The sequence below is a fragment of the Struthio camelus genome, chromosome 19 (assembly GCF_040807025.1).
Source record: "Struthio camelus isolate bStrCam1 chromosome 19, bStrCam1.hap1, whole genome shotgun sequence".
NCBI classification, from domain to species: Eukaryota; Metazoa; Chordata; class Aves; order Struthioniformes; family Struthionidae; genus Struthio; species Struthio camelus.
The window spans coordinates 15,051,910-15,072,938 of record NC_090960.1 but is presented as its reverse complement, the minus strand read 5'-3'; the positions used below and the strand labels follow the sequence as shown (position 1 = coordinate 15,072,938).

General features: G+C 44.4%; 1 protein-coding gene across 8 annotated transcripts in view; it reads right to left on the bottom strand.

Annotated features, from left to right (window-relative positions):
* Window positions 1-21,029, bottom strand: part of GAS7 (growth arrest specific 7) — a 124,165-nt gene that overhangs the window by 65,280 nt on the left and 37,856 nt on the right. For 3 of the 8 annotated variants that reach the window (XM_068913238.1, XM_068913242.1, XM_068913240.1), the window contains exon 2: window positions 15,936-16,059. In XM_068913238.1, the coding sequence (XP_068769339.1) occupies window positions 15,936-16,059 (124 nt within the window). Of the gene's footprint in view, window positions 1-15,935; window positions 16,060-19,633; window positions 19,800-21,029 lie in introns of those variants that run through there. The other 5 variants (XM_068913239.1, XM_068913241.1, XM_068913245.1 and 2 more) reach the window with 3 other exon arrangements.

The window sequence follows — 21,029 nt, the reverse complement described above, 5'->3', positions numbered from 1 at the left end:
ACATTTGCACTGGGCATGGCAGTACAATCCTAGTGCTCCCCATTCAAAAAAACACCAAGGCCACCACTGCTGTGTAGATAAGAACCTTCTGCATATTCTCTTACAGTTCAGGTTATGTGCAGTCTCATCTTCTGCTCTGCCAGCACCATTCAGTCACTGTCTTACAACAGCCTCATATGCAAAAAGAAAATTAACTTGATGTCAAAGCAGATGAGAGCTCATGCCAGTTTTCTCAAACACAGATATATATTGTTTATGCTAATAAGATGGTTTTAAGAGGCTCTGTAAAGCACACAATTCCTTACACCTGTCAGAGACTGGATAACATCACCTTTCCACCCTGATTGCTGCTCAGCTTCCCTGCCCCTTCATCTACCTGAAATCATTGCTTGTCTCCCTGTGCCTGGGCCCACAGCTCCTCTCATTTGCAATCACAACACAAAGCTATAGCAAATATTCATAGCAAGTGATAGCAAGAAATTACTTCAGAAGTACCTATTCATTTCAGATGATGCCAGTGTGGCCCTGGGAAAGGGGGTGTCAATAGTCTTGACAGTGCCTGAAACGAGGGCAAAAATCTGAGCATTGTAAATAAATGCAGCCAGGGGAGAGCAGTGCTATTTCCTTGCTTTGAACTCTAAAACTACTAGCTAGAAGGCTCCTGCCAGCTCCCCAGAGAGAGCAGCAAGTAAACAAGGCTTGTAATTTCCCAGTGACTGTCAAGGAGGAGATACCCACGGCATAAATGACTTCACCTTATCTGCACCTGCCTCCAAATGACCCACGGGATGTTGAGATGTACCCAGGCTTGAATGTAAATACCAGCACCCAGTCTATTTGCCCTCTGTCCCAAAAAGAGGAGTGCTTCATATGCACAGTTCTCCCATCAACTCATATACCTGAAAGAATTTGAAAGCATCACAACATGGTAATTTTGCAACCCAGACTAGCCTGGGGATGTTTATTTCCTGAAATTCCAACAGAACAACAGAGCTTCTGGTTGACTTGGGAAGAGACTGGATGGGACATCAGAGCAATTAGTGATCTCAGCTAAATAGTAAAATGAACACAAGTACTGAGGAGCCATCAGGTTCCCACAACACATCAGTTAAACGTGTACTGGGATTTTTTCAGAAGGACCATTCACAATGCCTCACCACCTGAGTGACAGACAGGGATAAAACAGTGTGCATAAAGCCCTGGGATCTTTATCAGGCTGTGAGCTGAGCCAGCTCATTTAAAATATGAAGATCACAAGATAACTGGTAGTTTCTGGAGGCCTTATTTCATGTTTGTTCAAGTAGGTCAACTCTGCTGAGCTTTGAGCTCAAGGGAAGTATAGATGGAGAACTGGGCTTCCAGGGACAGAGCTCACCACTATTTGGTAAAGTAAAACCAATGCAAAGGGCAGCACCTACATTTTCAGTTCTGATAAGGAAGAAATGAAAAACCTGCTTTCCAAATTTTTTCTTAAAGCCAATAATGGAACTGGATGGGGGGAGGCAGGCTGGTTCAAGAAAGTTTGGGAGCTGTGCACAAGGGCCTTTTTCTCCTGTCTTCCTACCCTTTTTTCTCCCCTTGACAGCAAATAGGACCCCTAAACCCACCCTTCTGCGATGTACAGACTCCCTTCTCCTTCAGCACATCAGCTGCCACCGTTCTCCTGCCCTCTCCCCGCATGCCGAGGAGCCACCCCCTCCCTCTTGCCCAAGAAGCAGTGCCTACAAACCCTAGTAGACGGCTGGGAAGGACCAGGCCAGCTGCTGTTGAGGGATGGGTTGCATACCCTGCCCTCCCCATTCAGGGTCACAAGCACCACTGACAGCCCAGACTTCACCTTCAAAACAGCAGGAACTTCTAGAGACAGGGATGAGATGTTTGGCCTGCATAAACAATTGAAACAGCCAGTTCCTCTTACTTTGGCATAGGCAAAGTGAGTATCGAACAACACTGACAGAGCATGTCACAGAGGGCTTACAATGCGGGCAAAGGGAGAGAGCCAGCAGTGTGGCTGTGGGGAGTAAGTCTAAGGCTGAGAAAACTGGAGAACCGTGAGCATGGGGATTGCTAAACACTGTCCAGAAGGAGATTTTCAAGGAAAAAGCTTGATGAGTAAAAATCCAAGGCTGAGTAGCATTGTTCAAGGCCCCAGGGACAGAGAGGTGAGGAACAGTAACTACATTAGATCTGGGGAGGGCCTTCTCACCCTTACAGCGAGTTATTCCTCAGAATAATTATGGCTTGCCCATTCATTGCTCCTATAGCAGAAGAGAAAACTAGCTCTCCTACATCTCCTACTGAATCAAACCTATGAGTCCTACACACATAAATGCCTTTTTTTTTTTTTTCAGCTCAGTCTAAGCTGTTTCTAGCATGTAGAAAGTAGTGAGTCTCTGTGGGACTCACAGCTCGTTAAAGGAATGCTGTGCTGCTGCTCTGGACTGCTCTGAACCATTTTTATTGAACTGTCCTGAAAAGCCTAGGCCTCTACCTATTGGTCTATGTTTCCTTGTTTCCTAGTTAGTCCTGTTCCATGCCTGCCATCCCATCGTATGCTGCCAGTACCTTGAAGGAAGGCATAGTGTGCTATGGGGAAGGTGTTTTTTTCCCTGCAACATCCCTGAACCTGTAGTCATCCAGCCTGCATTTTCTTTCCACTGCCATCCTTCTAGTGTCCATGCAGCCTCCTAGGTTCTTCTTAGTACTTATGCAATGAAAATATCCACAGAGAGAGTTCTTTCTTGAACAATTGCTTATACCAACTGGTCACACTTAGCTCCTTTAATCCCCTAAACCTGTCAAGGCTTACTGCCCCCAGATAAATATTTTTGTCCTGGTCTGATTTGCAGACCCGTTGGTCTGTCCTTCCAGCTCGTATCATTCAATTAAATCCCAGGAATACTGCTACTTTTCAATTACTGAATCTTCCCAAAGTGCTTTTCCACTGAAATGTGAGTGCACACCTAGATGCCTGTGTGTGCATGTGTGAACAATCTGGGGTGTTTGCAACAGCTGTAGTATCCAACTGTAGAAATGGGGTGTGGCATTTTCCATATGTCCTGTGCATCCTACGCACTGTGGGGAAAATATTTTGGGTGTGGAGAAAGGTGTGCACAACATATAACTTGATGGGATAAGACTACAACACTGGGCAACCTGCTCTGTTCCTGCTGTCACCTGAATTCCGCTCTGGAAATGATAAGGGGTAGTAATCACATGTAGGGAAACTGAGGACATTTTTAAAGTTTCTCTTCACTTCCAGACTCCCAACTCAGCTTTTAGGTGAGATTCATTAAAGCCAACGTTAGATGTCTGCAGAGAAGGTATTGTCATCTCAGCTAATTGTTCAGGCCTTCACAATTAGTGAAGAGAGACTGGCCTTTTAGGGTGCAGCTCATGTTACCTATTTTAGACACCTGTAACAGGAAGAGAATTGTGAGGTGAAGGAAGTTGTTTCTTTTCTTTGATAAATGGGGACACTGGGATATCTGGTTCAAAAGGGAAATGTCCACACTGCAGATGGTATATTTGGTTAGACAAATCAAACCTCTGACCTGCTCAGGGGATGGTAAAGCCTATCTAAGAAAACAGAAGTGAGCACTCTTTGAGCCCAGTCAATGCTGTGAACTTTTTAAGTTTGGCAGCCTGTCACACACACACGTCTTTACATATAGTTCTATTCAGTTTATCACTCTTGCTCACATATGTCCTAGTTCTAAATATAGAGCTAGAACATGAACCTAACCCTCCAAATCCCAGTAAAGGTATCCTGACTATCCTTCCATGAAGCACAGGACTCCATGCAGAGTCAATGATGCAAAAGAAAGGCTATATTTGCCACAGAAAAGGCCTTACAGGAGCTTTAGAGTAGCTAGCCATCTTTCTTCCCTTCCTTATGTTTTCATATAACAAACCATGATGTGTCTAGATGTTGTAGAAGACAGATGCAAGTCTTCTAAGTGTAATGTAATTAGTGTAGACTCAACCTTCCTAGAGCAGGTCATACTGTCAAAAATTTTAGGTATACTGAAATTCTCTTCGGTCTAATTCTGTAGACCTTTTACAAGTCAGAAGCCTTAAACATAGCTACAGAATTAAGCCCAACCAGTTTCAAACGATGGCAAATGTGAAGTGTTTATCTGATTTGGTCATCAAGTGGAGATAGACAAGAATGTGCTTCATTGACTGGCTCATTTACCTGTGCAGATCTGCTTATTTCATACAGAGTCACCCCAATTCTTTCATATAATTAGAGATTTTTCTAACAGTTTTTTCCAACTATGAACACTGTCTCATAAATTTTATTTATTTCCAGTTAAGTGCCAATCTGCTTGTGTTTATCATGTAAAGATGATGAAAATTAGATCACACAGCAAAATGCACAGTGGAAATACTAGTATGGTCTGAGAAGACTTGTGGATAGCACGGGCAGAAAAGCACAATGTGGGCTAGACACTAAGCATTGGAGATGACTGCCAGAATAAAATTGATGTCTCGCAAGGGGCAGATTTTGCTGTGTTTTGAAGGCTCAGAAGAATCACACTGTTATTTGCCCCTAAAACCACAGTTTCTCTCCCCATGAATGTGAAAACATACTTTGAGTTCCCATTTCTGACAAGCTCAAGCACCAAGAGCAAAGATGCCATTTAATCTAAAAAAAAAAAGCCTCTGTACTGTGTGAGGAGACAGGCAATTGGTGAAGGCTGCTTAGTGCAGCAGATCACTGACAGCAGAAATGGTGCAGTGCTAGGCATGTTCACAAATGCAGTTTGCCAGACTGGGCTGGCTGGCCACCAAACACCTCCTATTTTCAAGTGGAAGAAGAATTACACAAAGAGTCAGGCTGAAGAGCAGCATGGAACTCTGTTAAATGAACACTTATGTGGATTTGCTGACCAATGGTTGTGACCCTTGCTCCTGCCTGTGCACCCACTTCCAACATGCACATGTACTTGAGCCTCTTGAGTTGCTACCAACCAGATGCTTCTGTCCCACAGACTGGAGGGCCCTGCTGGCTGATCCTTTTGCTGCCAGCCTCCTACCTTGCGCACAGTCTGAGGAAAACAGAGCAGGAAGGCAGGAATGCCCATGAAAGAACAGAATCTATCATAAGTCATTGACTTCTTTCAGCATCTGGCGTTTGTTCATGGTATGTGCTTGCCTCAGAATGCATGTGTATGCATACATGTGTGTGCACAATGTTTTACATAGATGCATGTGCATACATGTGAAATGAAGCATAGTACATGCTCCCTTGAAATCATATTAAGATTACTTCATGTTCTTTTTGACTTAGAGGAGCAGGAGAAGCAAAACAGCAGCTGACTAATGACAGTCTAATTAGATGTGACATAATGTATGTAAAAATTGGGAAGCCTCAAAATATTGAATACAGAACAACTCCCATGTGAGTCCCTGGCATTTGTCATCCTCTGCATTGAAAACTATTTTTCGTATAGGTCAGATTTTATAGACTCAAAAAACAGGCCTGACAGAGACTCCAGGAAGTCATTTGGTCTGTGCTGTACCCCAAAACCCCAAAATCCTGACATGGTTCTTCACAGAGATTAGTGTAACCTGCTCTTACAGACCTCCAATGATAGAAAGTCCCTGGCAATCTGTTCCTGCACTTCACTATCTTTAACTTAGAAAGTTAGAAAGAATTAGAATTCTCATCAGTGCAGCTGAAGTGTGTTACTGTGTCTTTTATTACACAGACACAGAATCGTTTAGGTTGGAAAGGGACCTCTGGAGATCATCTAGTCCAACCCCCCTGCTCAAGCAGGGTCACCTAGAGCATATTGCCCAGGATCACATCCAGACGGGTTTTGAATATCTCCAGCGAAGGAGACTCCACTACCTCTCTGGGCAACCTGTTCCAGTGCTCAGGCACCCTCACAGTCAAGAAGTTCTTCCTCAGGTTCAGATGGAACTTCCTGTGGTTCAGTTTGTGCCCTTTGCCTCTCATCCTGTCGCTGGGCACCACGGAGAAGAGGCTGGCCCCATCCTCTTGACACCCCCCCTTCACATCCTTGTACACATTGATGAGATCCCCTCTCAGTCTTCTCTTCTCCAGGCTGAACAGGTCCAGCTCTCGCAGTCTTTCTTCAGAGGAGAGGTGCTCCAGCCCTCTAATCATCTTCGTAGCCCTCCGCTGGACTCTCTCCAGTAGGGCCATGTCTCTCTTGTCCTGTCCTGGGGAGCCCAGAACTGGACACAGGACTCCAGGTGAGGCCTCACCAGGGCTGAGTAGAGAGGCAGGATCACCTCCCTTGACCTGCTGGCAACACTCTGCCTAATGCACCCCAGGATCCCATTGGCCTTCTTGGCCACAAGGGCACACTGCTGCCTCATGTTTAACTTGTTGTCCACCAGCACTCCCAGGTCCTTCTCTGCAGAGCTGCTTTCCAGCAGGTCAGCCCCCAGCCTGTACTGGTGCATGGGATTATTCCTGCCTAGGTGCAGGACCTTGCACTTGCCTTTGTTGAACTTCAGGAGGTTCCTCTCTGCCCACCTCTCCAGCCTGTCCAGGTCCCTGTGAATGGCAGCACAGTCTTCTGGTGTGTTAGCCTCTCCCCCCAACAACTGGCATTGCAAACAGTCTTCTCTGCAACAGCATTTTATGCACTTGAAGCCTACATCCCCTCTCAAGTCTTTCCTTTCTTATGGCAGACAGCCCCAATCTCTTACCCTTTCCCCACAGCCCATATTTTCCACATCTCCCATCATTCCTGTTACTCTCTTCTGGGCTGCCTCCAATTGGCTCACATCTTTCCCAAAGTGCAGAGCCCAAACAAGATAAAATATTCCAGCTGAGGCTTTATAATTTCCTTGTAAAACTGAAGGATTACTTCATGCCTCACAGACAACACTCCTATTTATACAATGGAAAATACTGTCTGTTTTTGTAACAGTGCAACACTGCTGGCTCACACTTAGTTTCAGATGCTCTAGAGCCCCTACATCTTTTTCTGTAAACTGCTACATTTAATTATCCTTTAATTATTTCTGATGAAATCTCCAATCTTAAGCACATTTTTACTGAATAGCATCCTACCTTTTTCAGGATGTTTCTTCAGTTTCAAGATGATTTTGAGTTCTGAGCTTGTTCTATGAAGTACATTATGTTCTCTCCCAACTTCATTTAAAGTTAAATAAGTACTCTCAATTTCAACATGCCATTCATTGCTGGAAATACTTAATAGAACCAAGCCTAGGGCAGATCCCCACAGAATTTCCTTCAGTGCAAACTTCCATTTGACAATGGACCATTGATAACTCCTCTGAGTATGGTCTGCCAAAGAGTTTTGCATCATCTTTATAGTAATTTAACTATGGCCCCTTTTGATCTAGTTTGCTTTTCTGCTAGCCAGCTTTCAGATCACCTTTGCTGCTTTTAAGACCTGTCTTCCTGTAAAAGAGCTACCTTCCTTCACATGAGGTCTTTGTTCACAGCCCTGGTTTGACTGGAGGCTGCAGAAATGTTTAATCACAATCCTGCCATCTGAGGGCGAGCACACGTCATCAGACCACTGCTTGTCAATGATGGAAGTGCTTAAACTGCCACAACCTTCCCAAGTAAGCCCCCTCTCACCAGTGCCCACCTTCAGTGAGCTAGTGCTTCCCCCTACATCCTCCTGTCACAGAGGAGAGGAAGCTTTGTTGGGTTCTCCCCCACTCCATGGCTTAGCCACAGTCCTGAGCTTAATGTCCCCATTCTAGGACATTAATATGTACTCCCACTGACAGGACAATTGGTGGGACACAGTGAGAAACATGTCCTAGGCAGAAAGGACCCTCAGACAGACCCACGGCCTCGAAAGCTGTGGCAGGCACTGGGTAACAGCCTCTCAGAAATAACGAGGACCAGATCAGCTCTGTGCCTTTCTCCAGTGTGAGGAGAAAAGCGCTACTGAGAGAGTAATCATTTCATTTGTGTACACTGAACAATGCTAGAAAAGCCTGAAAAATATAAAGCCTAATTACAGAAGCTTTGCAATACAACGAATGAGAGCTTGAGAACAGGACTGCCCTGCAGCTAACAGCCTAACAAGAACAGTATCCCACATCAAAGAACTAGTGAAGGTCCACATAGGATGGCTAGAACACTGCAAGGAAAGGGCCTGCCACTCAGCGGATGTCCAAACACAGCATTTAAAGGAATAGACAATGAACCCAGTGCCTGAAGCTTGCACATATGCCTAGTGTAAAGCTAAAATAAGTAACTACCTTCTACCTCATGCATGAGGGAGACACGATAGAAGGGGACAACCAAAAGGAGAATGAATGATAGCAATGCATAAGTGATGTGTTACAGGCAGAAAAATGAATTGATAGCATGTATTTGTGGGCTGCAGCCTACAGGAAACCCTGCAGAGCACTGTTCAACTGAAAATGCAGCATTACATTTGCTACCTAACATCCAGCCCTGAAGAAAAACACTTGTGTGACATTCCAGCATTTAGCTGAGTTTTATGGCAGGCCAAGGTTGGGTATCTCTGGACTCTGGACAAGATGGGATTAGGGACAGCTCTGCAGTAGATAGCTGTAGCTAGAGGGTAAGCAGCTGCATCCTAGGATGGAGAAAGTGAGACAGGCTCCCAGGAGTCCATATGGCCAATGGGCAAAGCATACCTAGAAGTAACAACTCAAGTTGAGGAGAACTAGGGAGACGTCTGGATAGCTCTGTGTCATGGAGATGAGCCCTTCATTCCTTCCACTCACTTTATGGCTGCTTCTTCCCCCTAATCACTACCTGTGAAGGAAGAACACTACACTGTCTACTGGATAGTAGAATTAGAAGTATCAGGACAACTCTGTGCTTTTTCTAATTATTGTTAATTTCTCCTCTCAAATTTCTGCATATTTGGATAGAAGCAGATAAACTCTTCCCTCTACTTCAGCTACTCTGCCTGATTCAGCCTCAGTGGGTAGGAGAGGCACAGAACAAAAAATATTGGAAGACTTTGATAGGAGGGATAGTCAGAGTTATTTAAAGTAAAAGAAACACTGAGTGAAAAATAGTCGCCGCAGCAGCCACAGAGAGACCTGCTGTAAGGTAGGAGAATAACCTGTATTCTCTCTGAAATCATTCATGCTCTCAACAAGTGGGGCTCAGACCAGGATTGAGATACAGAAATCCCTTCAAGAATTCAGAGATTTCCAGAAAACAAAATGAAAAAGCTTCCCATCTGATTAAACTGTCATCTGAAAAACAACAAAAAATGCAATCCACCACAACAAACCTAAAGTGTGCAGCCCTTTTAGACAATCTTAGTGCTTCAGCACCTGAAGAACATAGCCTTGGTTTGGCAAGGTGATTCTGATCCCACAAATCCAAACTCTGTGTCTGGACACTGGAGGAAAAGGGCATTTCAGAGAAGCTAGAAAGTGAACCTACTTTTCTTCAATCACAGATAGAAATTGCAGAGGCCTGATAATAGGAAACATGAGACATGCACAGGGACACACCTAAACTGCTCTGAAGTTAGAGCCTCCATCTACTTTGCGACTGAAAACCAAAATCCTCTCTGATAGCAGGCTCCAAATGGATGAGAAGACAAACTCATTTTGCAGCATAGCCCAGTGCAACAAGGTCCCTGGAAACCCTTACAGTCCAACCATAAGTCCCAATGGCTGCATTCCAGAGGGTTTTCTGGTCTACCCTTCTGGTGTCAGCTCTCCATTTATTCTATGCAGCAGAAATTCTATGTATTCTATGCATACTCCTAACCCTGGGATGACTGAAGAGTCAATGAGGTCACTTGAGGTCCCCCAGCTGAAATATCTACTATAACCTTCAGTGAAGAATGCCTTGCTGTTATCTAGGTGCCTTAAATTCACCTCCCAGGGCAGCTATGTTAATGTTCAATTCAAATAAAATACTTTATTGACAATATCCAGTTTTAGCAAAGCAGTAACAGATGCTTGTAAAAAAAAAAAAAAAAAGGGCAATTAAACCACTTAGGCCAAAAATAAACCAGAAAGTTCACTCTGGCTCCTTCATCGGTCTGAAATGCTATCCTCTCCTGACAAGGTGGTAGTCAGAATTTCTTTCTCTGAATATATCTTACACCTTGTTGCATCTAGTAAGGAGAGCTCTCCATGAGAAAGACTACATCACAAAGCACATCCATTACAGATTTGCCTACAGAAGGCTTCTAGCAGAACATGCACTTCTTGGCTTTGAGAAGCTTCTTGGCTCCAGGGTGTCTATTCCCAAGGCCTTTGAAGGGGGTTCAGACAGATTTAATCTTTCACCCTGAATCTCACTATACTCCTTCCTTGTCCAGGAGATAATGTGGCTATTTGTTTTCATTAAAGTAAGGATTGGTTTGCTCCCTTGGAGATGCAAATATTATATGGGTGGGAACTCCTCTATTGCACTGACTGATTAACACTTTGTTGCCTCAAGAAGTTCCCCATTCTTCCCTCCAGTGACTCACTGGCATGTTTAACTATGAAACATATCTTACACAGAACCTTATATTTTGTAACAATTTTTACATTAACAAATTTTTCTTGTTGCACCCATTTTAATGAGATTCATATGCACAGACCATTGCTGGCATTTGGCTGAGACCAGATGCAATAATAATTGGTGAATAATCTCTTACATTTTTCTCTTGTAGGCACACTTAACACCCAGACTCTGCTTGGCTGCATGGGTAGAACCCAAAGCTGTTACCTTCCATGCCATACTATATCCTGAAATGAGCCCACATTTCATCTCTGCTACTGAAGGTGCACCTCTGTGTAGCACAGAAAAGGAAAGTCACCAGTGCTGAGGGTTTGTCAGGATGTGCAGCATACATGCACGTTTTGTCAAGAGGAGAACCTGTGCCCTTCTTGGGAGACATTATTTCCATCATTCCAATCACGGACACCCAAAGCAGTTTTCCCTGACGCCTTCCAGTCTTCTGTTCCACGTGTGGTAGATGAAACAAAGCATCATTTCAGACCCTCTCAGCTCTGGAATCAGAGAGTAAAGACCACAGGAAACGAATCTGCATGTGGACAACATTATCTCCTGACTGAATTAGTAATGTTATTTGTCTTTCAACTGAGTTCAGAGGTACATTCTAGCAATGGCTGTCCCCCTTACCAAGTTTTTATAGCAAGTCCACATGCAGTCATCCAGCCACTTTGTGATTCAGTGTTTGTGGAAGTTGCTGAACACCTAGACTTCCCTGTGGTAGAAAGGAAAACCTGAGAGAATTTGTGAAGGGTGGTCTGAAAGAGGTCTTGAAACACTTTCTGATCATCCTTTTTAGTACAGACTTGACTCATTCCTGGGAGATCTGAGAAATGGTTATGACCTTACAAGCCAAGAGTTTTGCATTAACTGCTGTTGATGAGTAACGGTGGGCAAAAGATCTTTAACTACAGGGATCAAACTGAGGGCCAGCCAGGAACATCTCTAACCTCCATTGACCTCTGAGTTACAGTGTTTATGCATCAACAACTGAACGGTGATGTCTCTCTCAAACACTTCAGTGTATGTTCATCATCTGATGATAGCTTGGATAAAAAGAGAGCTACCTAGGAGTGCACCTACATGGGAAAGACCTTGACTGAAAAGAGATCTCAGCTCCTGCTGCTCAAACAATGGTGCTGAGGAGGCAAAGCAGGAAGGAGGCACATAAAACCCTGTAACAGAGATTTACGCTGGTACCATGTCCTGGTGGCAAACACTGTCATTGCTTATCTTGATACTCCCAGCAGCAGCTGCAGCAATGACAGGACAAATAAGCATTTAAGACAAGTCAGTGGGTACAGTCAGTGAGCTGTGCTGTCTATGAGACATGCTAAACATTACCCATGCCAGCACAGCTGTACCAGAGGAAAGATGGGGACTGCAGATTTATAGCATATTGTCTTTGACTTCTTATCCTATGGTTTGGAGCCGAAGAATACTTGTTAAGTTTCAAGGTGAAAGCCTTTATTAAAGAGCAAGCCCCACGTGCCAAATGTGACTTTGTGAAAGTCTGCATGGCCCAGAAGGCCCAACCCTGCAGCACTGTAAAGGAAGAAAGTGCATATCCAGCAAGAGACTGGACAATCTGCCTACGGATAGTCCCACACTAGCAGTTTTTGTAGGGACAAAGCTCAGAGCCAATTAGTCAGATTTAATCAAAGCAGTGTCCAGACAGCTGCTCACTCTGGGGCTGAATGAGGCTTCATCACGCACTTCAACGGAAAGCTCTGGAGGTTGCATACAGCTTCTGCTTTGTCTGAGGTCTAAATGACACCCACAGGTGACACTTCCTTTACACATTGCTCACTTTGAGGAAGCAGAGGAATTTGGGATGTGAATCTGACAAAATCATCAAGCCAATAGACTAGCAAAAAGCAATAACTATACAGCTAGAAAACTTACAAGCAGTGGGGTATACTAACTGAATAGACTGAGAAAAACCGAGTTGGCTTGGAACAAAAGCTAAACTGGAGGCATGGAGGGGCCATAGTGCCCCTACAGATGCGGCAAGGGAAGCCTGTAGTCTCACAAAAGACTACAGACATCTTAGAAGGTTTGAGGGGACTCAAAAACGCATGATTCCTGAGTCCAGCACAAGGAACAAGAATAAGCCTAACTTTAATGCCAGTTTGGCTGGTGGATATCATTGCTAGGCCACTCTCCATCATCTTGGAAAGGTCCTGGAGATCAGGAGAGGTGCCTGAGGACTGGAAGAAAGCCAGTGTCACGCCAGTCTTCAGAAAGGGCAAGAAGGAGGAGCCAGGAAACTACAGGCCTGTCAGCCTCACCTCCATCCTGGGAAAGGGATGTGGAGGACAAGAAGGTGATCAGGAGTAGTCAGCATGGATTCACCAAAGGGAAATCATGTTTGACCAAGCTGATAGCCTTCTATGATGGGATGACTGGCTGGATAGAGGAGGGCAGAGCAGTGGATGTTGTCCCCCTGGACTTCAGCAAGGCTTTGGACACTGTCCCCCCTCACAACCTCATCGGTAAACTCAGGAAGTGAGGGTTGGATGAGCAGACGGTGAGGTGGATTGAGAACTGGCTGGATCGCAGAGCTCAGAGGGTTGTGGTCAATGGCACGGAGTCTAGTTGGAGGCCTGTAGATAGCGGTGTCCCCCCAGGGGTCAGTACTGGCTCTGGTCTTGTCCAATATATTCATGAATGACCTGGAGGAAGGGACAGAGTGCACTCTCAGCAAGTTTGCTGATGATACAGAAGTGGGAGGAGTGGCTGACACCCCAGAGGGCTGTGCTGCCATTCAGAGGGACCTGGACAGGCTGGAGAGCTGGGCGGAGAGGAACCTCCTGAAGTCCAACAAAGGCAAGTGCAGGGTCGTGCACCTAGGGAGGAATAACCCCAGGCACCAGGACAGGCTGGGGGTTGACCTGCTGGTCCTTCTAGCTCTGCAGAGAAGGAGCTGGGAGTGCTGGGGGACAACAAGTTAAGCATGAGGCAGCAATGGGCCCTTGTGGCCAGGAGGGCCAATGGCATCCTGGGGTGCATTAGGCAGAGTGTTGCCAGCAGGTGGAGGGAGGTGATCCTGCCCCTCTCCTCAGCCCCGGGGAGGCCTCACCTGGAGTCCTGTGTCCAATTCTGGGCTCCCCAGGACAGGACAAGAGAGGCATGGCACTACTGGAGAGAGTCCAGCGGAGGGCTACGAAGATGATTAGAGGGCTGGAGCACCTCTCCTCTGAAGAAAGACTGCGAGAGCTGGACCTGTTGAGCCTAGAGAAGAAAAGACTGAGAGGGGATCTCATCAATGTGTACAAGTATGTGAAGGGGGGGGGTGTCAAGAGGATGGGGCCAGCCTCTTCTCCGTGGTGCTCAGCGACAGGATGAGAGGCAAAGGGCACAAACTAAACCACAGGAAGTTCCATCTGAACCTGAGGAGAAGCTTTTTTAATGTAAGGGTGACAGGGCACTGGAACAGGTTGTCCAGAGAGGTAGCGAAGTCTCCTTCCCTGGAGATATTCAAAACCCGTCTGGATGCAATCCTGGGCAATGTGACCCTCCTTGGACCTCTAGGTGACCCTGCTTGAGCAGGGTGTTTGGACTATATGATGTCTAGAGGGCCCTTCCAGCCTCAACCATTCTGTGATTCTGTGTGACTCCTCTGATGAGGAATTTTAGACTCCCAATTCATTTATGTCTTTTATCCAACCATCTAAACATAACATGAGTAAGCAGGCCCTAAAGCAAGGACCAGAACCCAGATATCCCCCTTCCACTCTGTCTTGTATTATCTGTTACTCTGAAACTACATAGCTTGCAGCACAGCAATCCAGTTGCGTTAGGTGAGATGGTAAACAGAGGTGGTTTGGGCATTCTCCTGAGAAGGGTTAGTTAGAAATGATTTCTGGGTGTCTCTAATCTAATTGCATACTCCAAGCAGGATCACTGCCAGCAAGAGATCAGGTCAGCCACAACTTTGTCTAGCCAATTCCTGAAAACCTTCAAGGATGGAGATCCAACAACCTCTGTGGGCAATTTGTTCTAGTGCTACCCTTCCTTCCTAGTGAAAATTGTTTCCCCGTTGCCTGACTGGAACCTCCCAAGCTACAATATGTGGCTATTGTTCCTTGTTATACCATCTACCACTATTGTGAGGATGGTAATAAGCTGCCTGGGATTATGGAAAAACTGTCTAGGTCATCTATTTTTCTGGGTTATAAATCCATTAACTAGAGCTTTTATCACACAAAAAACAGGCTCTGCCTCTTAGTGTTTTTAACTGACCTCAAGCCAATAAATGTCAGGGCCCATCACCATGCTGGCCCAGGACTGAGTTTAACCACCTCCTCATCCATCTCTGAACTGCAATGGGGATAAGGTATCTAGCTCCTACCAATCTTCTCAGTGAGTGCAGGGGATGCTGCCAATGAGCCAGGATATGCTGTGCGTCAAAACAAAGGCAGTGTTTAATGGTAATGTACCTTCTGGACAGTCCTATTAGACCTCGATGCATAAAACCCAGGTAAAAAATGACTTGGCAGAATTCATGGGAAAAGATTCTAGGCCAAAAGGATCCTGAAAAAAAAAAAGTCCCAGAGTAGAGTGTGAGCTGTGTCACTACTGTATTGACATTTCATGGCTCGCCTTGCCCTCACAGTGAGTCAGAAAGGGGAATGCCAATGGTAATTTCTGATAGCTTTGACCACCACGTGAATATAGTGAGCTCTTGCAGTCCTTTCCTCTCTTGTCCCCATTTCTGTCATTCTTTCTGCTTAAGAAATCTGTTTTTGTGGGTCACAAGTCCGTTTTGCAATATTATTGTGATCTCATGACTAGAAAAACAGGTAGACACAATGTCTTAAGTAAGATGAAAGTGATTCAAGTTTGGCAGGTCCTGAGCAGTTGAAAAGACTGTAAGGCCTGCTTCTCTACTAGCAAGACAGTGAATAAAAGATAGAAATATACACTGTCTATCTTTGATGTCCTATTATATGTGCTTTTCTTATTTTGTCTCCAGGAGCAAGCTGACTTGGACTTGATCAGCAAATTTGGTCCTTTACAATTAACTATTTTTGTTTTCCCCTAAAGGTGCATTAGTAATACCTGAAAATATATCAAACAACTTTACATATATGTACATATATAGACATAAGTATCTCCAGCAAAAGGAAAAAGAAATAAAGAACATGGTTAAAATTAAATCCTTCCAGTATTTTATCCTGGAAATGTTTTGCAGCGGGTTTGTTTCCTCTTTACTTTCTTTATCTTTTGTAAAAGCAACAAATGTCTTTTAATGATCAGGATTAAGAGAACAGAGCATCCGAAGACTAAATCTAAACTAAATAATTGTTACAATTATTTTATTTTATGTAATGGCAGGATCATGTTCATACCTTTGACTCTTTGCCCCCCCACACCAAAATTAATTTGAGACACAATTTATTGCAGCAGAGCTGGATTGCTACGAAGATGCAATTACTGAACTCCCACTCCCACTTACCATTCGTGAAGGTGTTCACATAGTACCTGCGGCCCTGGGGAGACATATAGCTCTGCCAGCCAGGGGGAAGATGGCAGTTCAAGGCATCTTCTCCTGGCTGAGGAGTTGCCTTTCTGGGTTTCTGCTGGGAAAAATAACAGAGATCTATTAAATCAACATCCAGATAATGTAAAGTCTAGCCAGACACATATCTGGAAAGGGACCGTGTGGTTTGGCATTCTAGAGGCTGTAACACAACCAAAGACTTTCACTCCATTTCTCTCCCACTTCATCTTCCCACTACAAACAGTGTTCTGCCTTTCGCAGAGCATGATTTACCTGCTAGCATCCTTCCTGTGGAGGACTGGGTACACAGAATTTCTTTTGTGAGAGAGAAGAAACTCTTCTGTATTTAATGTTCCATGCACACAATTGTCAAGTATCTGAGAAGGAAAGATATTCATGTGGTACCCACTTCCTTGGCATACCAGGGGAGAGGAGGTCCAAACACTGGTCATGGAGGTGCTGACCCAATTCATTTTACAGTGGCACCATTACTTTCAGACACTATCAAGGAGAAACACTGCAGAGCCATTTTGCTTATAGGAACCATACTGTAGTTAATGTATCAGCATGCTGATTACAGTGTATGTAGCTATAGTACACACATTACTGATCCAGGTGTAATCTGGATCCATATCATCCAGATACAGGATTATATCTGTATCTGGGTATCTTTCAGATCATTAAGATCCAGATTATTAGGACTGATCCAAATCATTACCAATAGCAGGAGATGAGCGTCATGCTGTCACATGCTTTCCAAGCACACACAGACCTCTAGTGCCACCTTAGCTTCTCTTCACACACTCAGTTGCATGCCTGAGTCTATTGGGGTTCACGCTGCAAGGAAAAGATACAGTTGAAGCTGAAGTGGAGCAAGTAATTGTCCATGCTACACTGCATCGTCTGGACTATTTCCACCACTTTCAGCCACCTCTGGTGGTTCCTTAGTAGCTGGGGATCTAAAAAAGTTGCTTGATGTTAGAATGGCAAAGAAGGTTTCATCCCAAAGGAGACATGAAACCCTGTCTGGTCCCTTCAGTCAGGGATACTGGTTGAGGGAAAAGTTCTGGGAAAATAAGATGCATGGCTAAAGACTGCCAGCTGCAAACTCACCGGGCTACAGCTATGAACCCAGCAGCCTTCATTATTAACATTTAATTTTTGCTAATCTGGGGTTAGGATGCAAGGGAAAACTCTTACACATTAGGCTGCCCCAAAGCAAATGTTCCCCTCGTTGCTACTGCTTAGAAACGTACTAAAACAAATTCCTATCTTACTGACGCTGGCACAGCCTCACCTATTCTGTGATCACAGGGGCAGGATCCTCCCCATCCCATACATGCCACTGAAACACCGCTCTTTCTAGTACAGCTTTCCCTGAATGATTGAAATCCTACTAATGAAAACCTAAATCTCATAGAATATGACAGGGAAATTAAGTTATCCCAGTTTTATCTCTGGGTTATCTCAGTTCTTCCCCAAAATGATAGTGTTTACAGAAATGTCTTGTTTCACTATGTAATGCCACTTCTAGCACTGTTAATGACCCCTCATTATTGTTTGCCAAAGCATACTGAAGAAAATAAAAATTCCACCATGCAGGGGTTTACCAGCTCCTAAAGCATTCAGCAGTAGGTTGAGACCTTTAGGTCCATTGCACACATCTCTGGTCTTGAAGGTAGCAAAGTAACTGATAGTTACAGCAGACTATATATTCCGTGCAAAATGACCCCATAAAGAGGAATCTGCATTTTCAAATCTTGGGTTCTATTCCAGAATCTAGAAGTTACAGAATTTCACACATTTACTACACACTCACCCTTTCTGTCTTTCACACCTTCTTTCCCTTCCAGAGCTGTAATCACACCTATCCCTGCTCACCATCATTCTTAATAAGGTCCTATAGTGATCCAAGGTAGCAAGTATATAATGCATTTCAGTCAAGACTAAGTTCAGCTGATTTTGGGGACCCATGTTACTTCATTTCACACTCTCAGTATCAATACCCTGCAAGGACAGATATCAGCTAGTTTGCTTAGCAGAAGCTCTGTAATTGGCCAAACATCTTTCGAGTCACCTTTTCAGAGTTGCTTGAGATTTCCCTGATGGACCACAGGAAAAGCAGATGTCTATTACAGACAGGTTCTGGAGATGTATTCTTATACAAAGGCTTTACCAAGAGTTGGATGTAGATAGTATAGTGTAGACATTACTGTGCACATCAGCAAGAGTTGGATGGAAATGGCATAAAGTCCAAATTTAAGTCAGTGTTTAGCTAGCGCACCTGTCAAGATATATACCACTTCAGAAAAGCACACAAGGATTTTATTTTGAAGTTAATAGTATTTCTATTTTTGCTTCTGATTCTGCCAATAACAAAGTGCAGAGAGCACAACAATCCCTATGAATGATGGTCAAGAGGACTGATCATAAAGAAAACCATACCACTGCCAAATGCAGCAATGAAGACAAGGATTTGCTTGGATATCCATGGGCTGTGATCTCTTTCGTTTGTTTTAGAGAGGAATCTGATTCTAAACAGCAGCTCCCTATTAGGCAGGACTTTACCCTACCACGAAGACTGCATAGAAAGATCCTCTGGATGCTGGGACTACTCCTGTGGGGTATGGACTTTCACTGTTCTCAGCGTAATCCATTTCCATATGCACTTGCACGCCGATTTTCATAGTAGCTCTGCTACCATCTGATACTGTGTGGGGAGAAAGAGGAACTAGGAATGGCCCAGGGGAGAAAACAAGGAGGAGACAAAGCTTGGCTTCATTTTCCATTCATCTTCCCCCACACAAACTGAAGCAGACATACCTGCAGACTCTGGTAGTGGGGAAGTGGCCTATGGACCTGGGCTATAATGCATCACAGATTAAGTGCTTTATAGTTCTGCACATTCAATAGTGCATCCTTTTAGAAATAAGACTGCCATGGTGAGCAGCAAATCGTCTCTACTCTGCCAGAACAAGAGATTTTGAAGCAAAGGTGTCTGGATACAGTTTTTCATCCTGTTTTTTTAGGCAGATACAATTCTGTTCTAGCCAGACACTCTGCAATCACTTCTAGCATCAGCAAAATTAAACTTGAACCATATTTGCACACCCATATGGGAAGAATTCAAGCTACCCAGGCATTCAATGAGAGGCAATCCTGCTCATAGTTCAAAAAGACAAGACAGAGAAAGAGGCCAGGAGACAGCACAGAAATAGGAAGCAACTGGCAGATGGTGTGTAAGAGCACAGCTCCAAAGCTGGCACTGCACAGCTCAGGTAGGTTTCAAATCCTCTCCCCAAACCCAGCTCTTATCAGGACACACCCTGTTCCCCTGCTGTATGTCACAAGAAAAGAGAGGCACTTTTGCTTGCACATATCTTCCTTAGATGGCTTTGCAAGACTGTGCTATTACTTTGATCTCTTGTTCCTATTATTAGAAGAATAATTGCCAGGATGGTTTATGAGAACTGTAAATCACAACTAAGGACTGTCTACATAGAAAGGTTTCGTTATTAGGAGAGAGTCTTACAAACTAGCAGACAAAGACAGAACAGCAGACAATGACTGGAAGTTGAAAATAGAGAGGCTCAGATTGAAAAGAAGGTATCATCTGTTAATCATGAGGATAATTAATGACTGGAATGGCTTACCAAGGAGCCCTTCACTTGCTGGAGTTTCTCCATCAAGATTAAGTGTCTCTTTCTAAAAGACCTGCTATACTCCAATCGGAGAAAAAGATGGAACCCTGAAATTCCTTGATCTGCACTGCACAGAAGATTAGATTGGGTGGGCTAGTAATCCTTTCTGACTTTCAAATCTTGAAACACTGGTAGTGCCTTTGAGCTGGGAGAAACACACCACTCCCCTCGCTGTCATTTCTGGGAGTGTCACCAGGCTCTGCAGAGTGCTGGGCAGACAAATGTGGACTTGAAAAAGACATTTGCAACTCGCTGTTGAGGAAACAGGAAATTTGAACAATGTAAGCAGAGAAGAGAATGTGAGACCCTGGTGCCTACCTCTGTATTTGCTGCCTGGAAAGGGACCAAAGTATCTCTCAAAACTTCCAAAATTAAGAACACAAGCACCTCATTCCTATGAGATTTCCTGGGATCAAAAGTCCACACAGCTCCATGTCAAGCAATGGTTTTACTCTGCTGTCTGCAGAGAGGCATAGGCAAGAGTCTCCCCATATATACACAGCAGAAAGGAACAAGAAATGAGCAGCAACTGCATATGGAATCTCAAATAGGAGTGGACACTGAAGCTCTTGAACATCAACTCATACATGAAAGAGCTAGCAAAGATGAGCAGAAAAAAAAAAAAAAAAAAAAACAGATCTATGGGTCAAGTCACCTAGTCCAGGACTCCAGCACTGAGAGAAACAGAAGGATATGCTGTTTAGGGCAGCACACATGAATCTGACTACTTTTCATGACCCATTTTCCCAGTATCCAGAGTTATTGCATTAGGGATGTTAGGAACAGGAAGACAATCATTGTCAGGGCAGCTGCACTCCAGCATCATAACCTGTCCAGAGGCCACACTCCTACTCCTGACCAGAGATCAGTCTCTCATGACATTCTCAGCTGTTACACATAGATTATCTAAACAAATTTCTAAAGAGAATGACAACTGGGCCAAACACCCCACTCCATGCAAAAAAGCTATGGCCTGCATGCCACAGTCCTGGCCACTTTCTGTTAGGCTGAGCCACCTCAGAGCAGGGCATGCATGTCAAGCAGGGAAACATTAGCACGCTGGCACTGGAGCTTTCTCTTCCACCATAGCTCTTACACCTTTCTACGGTTTTTTTCTCTTTCTCTCTTTCTCTCTCTCTTCTTGATCAAGTTAGCAGCAGTGCAGCTCACTCTGTTTCTTTATAGACCACTTTGCAATTTGATCTCCTCCCAACATGACAAAAAAAGAAAAAAGCCAAAAGGGGTTTTATGCAGCAAAGGGAGAAAAGAGTGAAGAGCCTGAAGACCTCAGTCCATCCCATACTTGCTGACCGGTGAGACGAGTTCAGCCTTGCTCAATAGAGGAAAA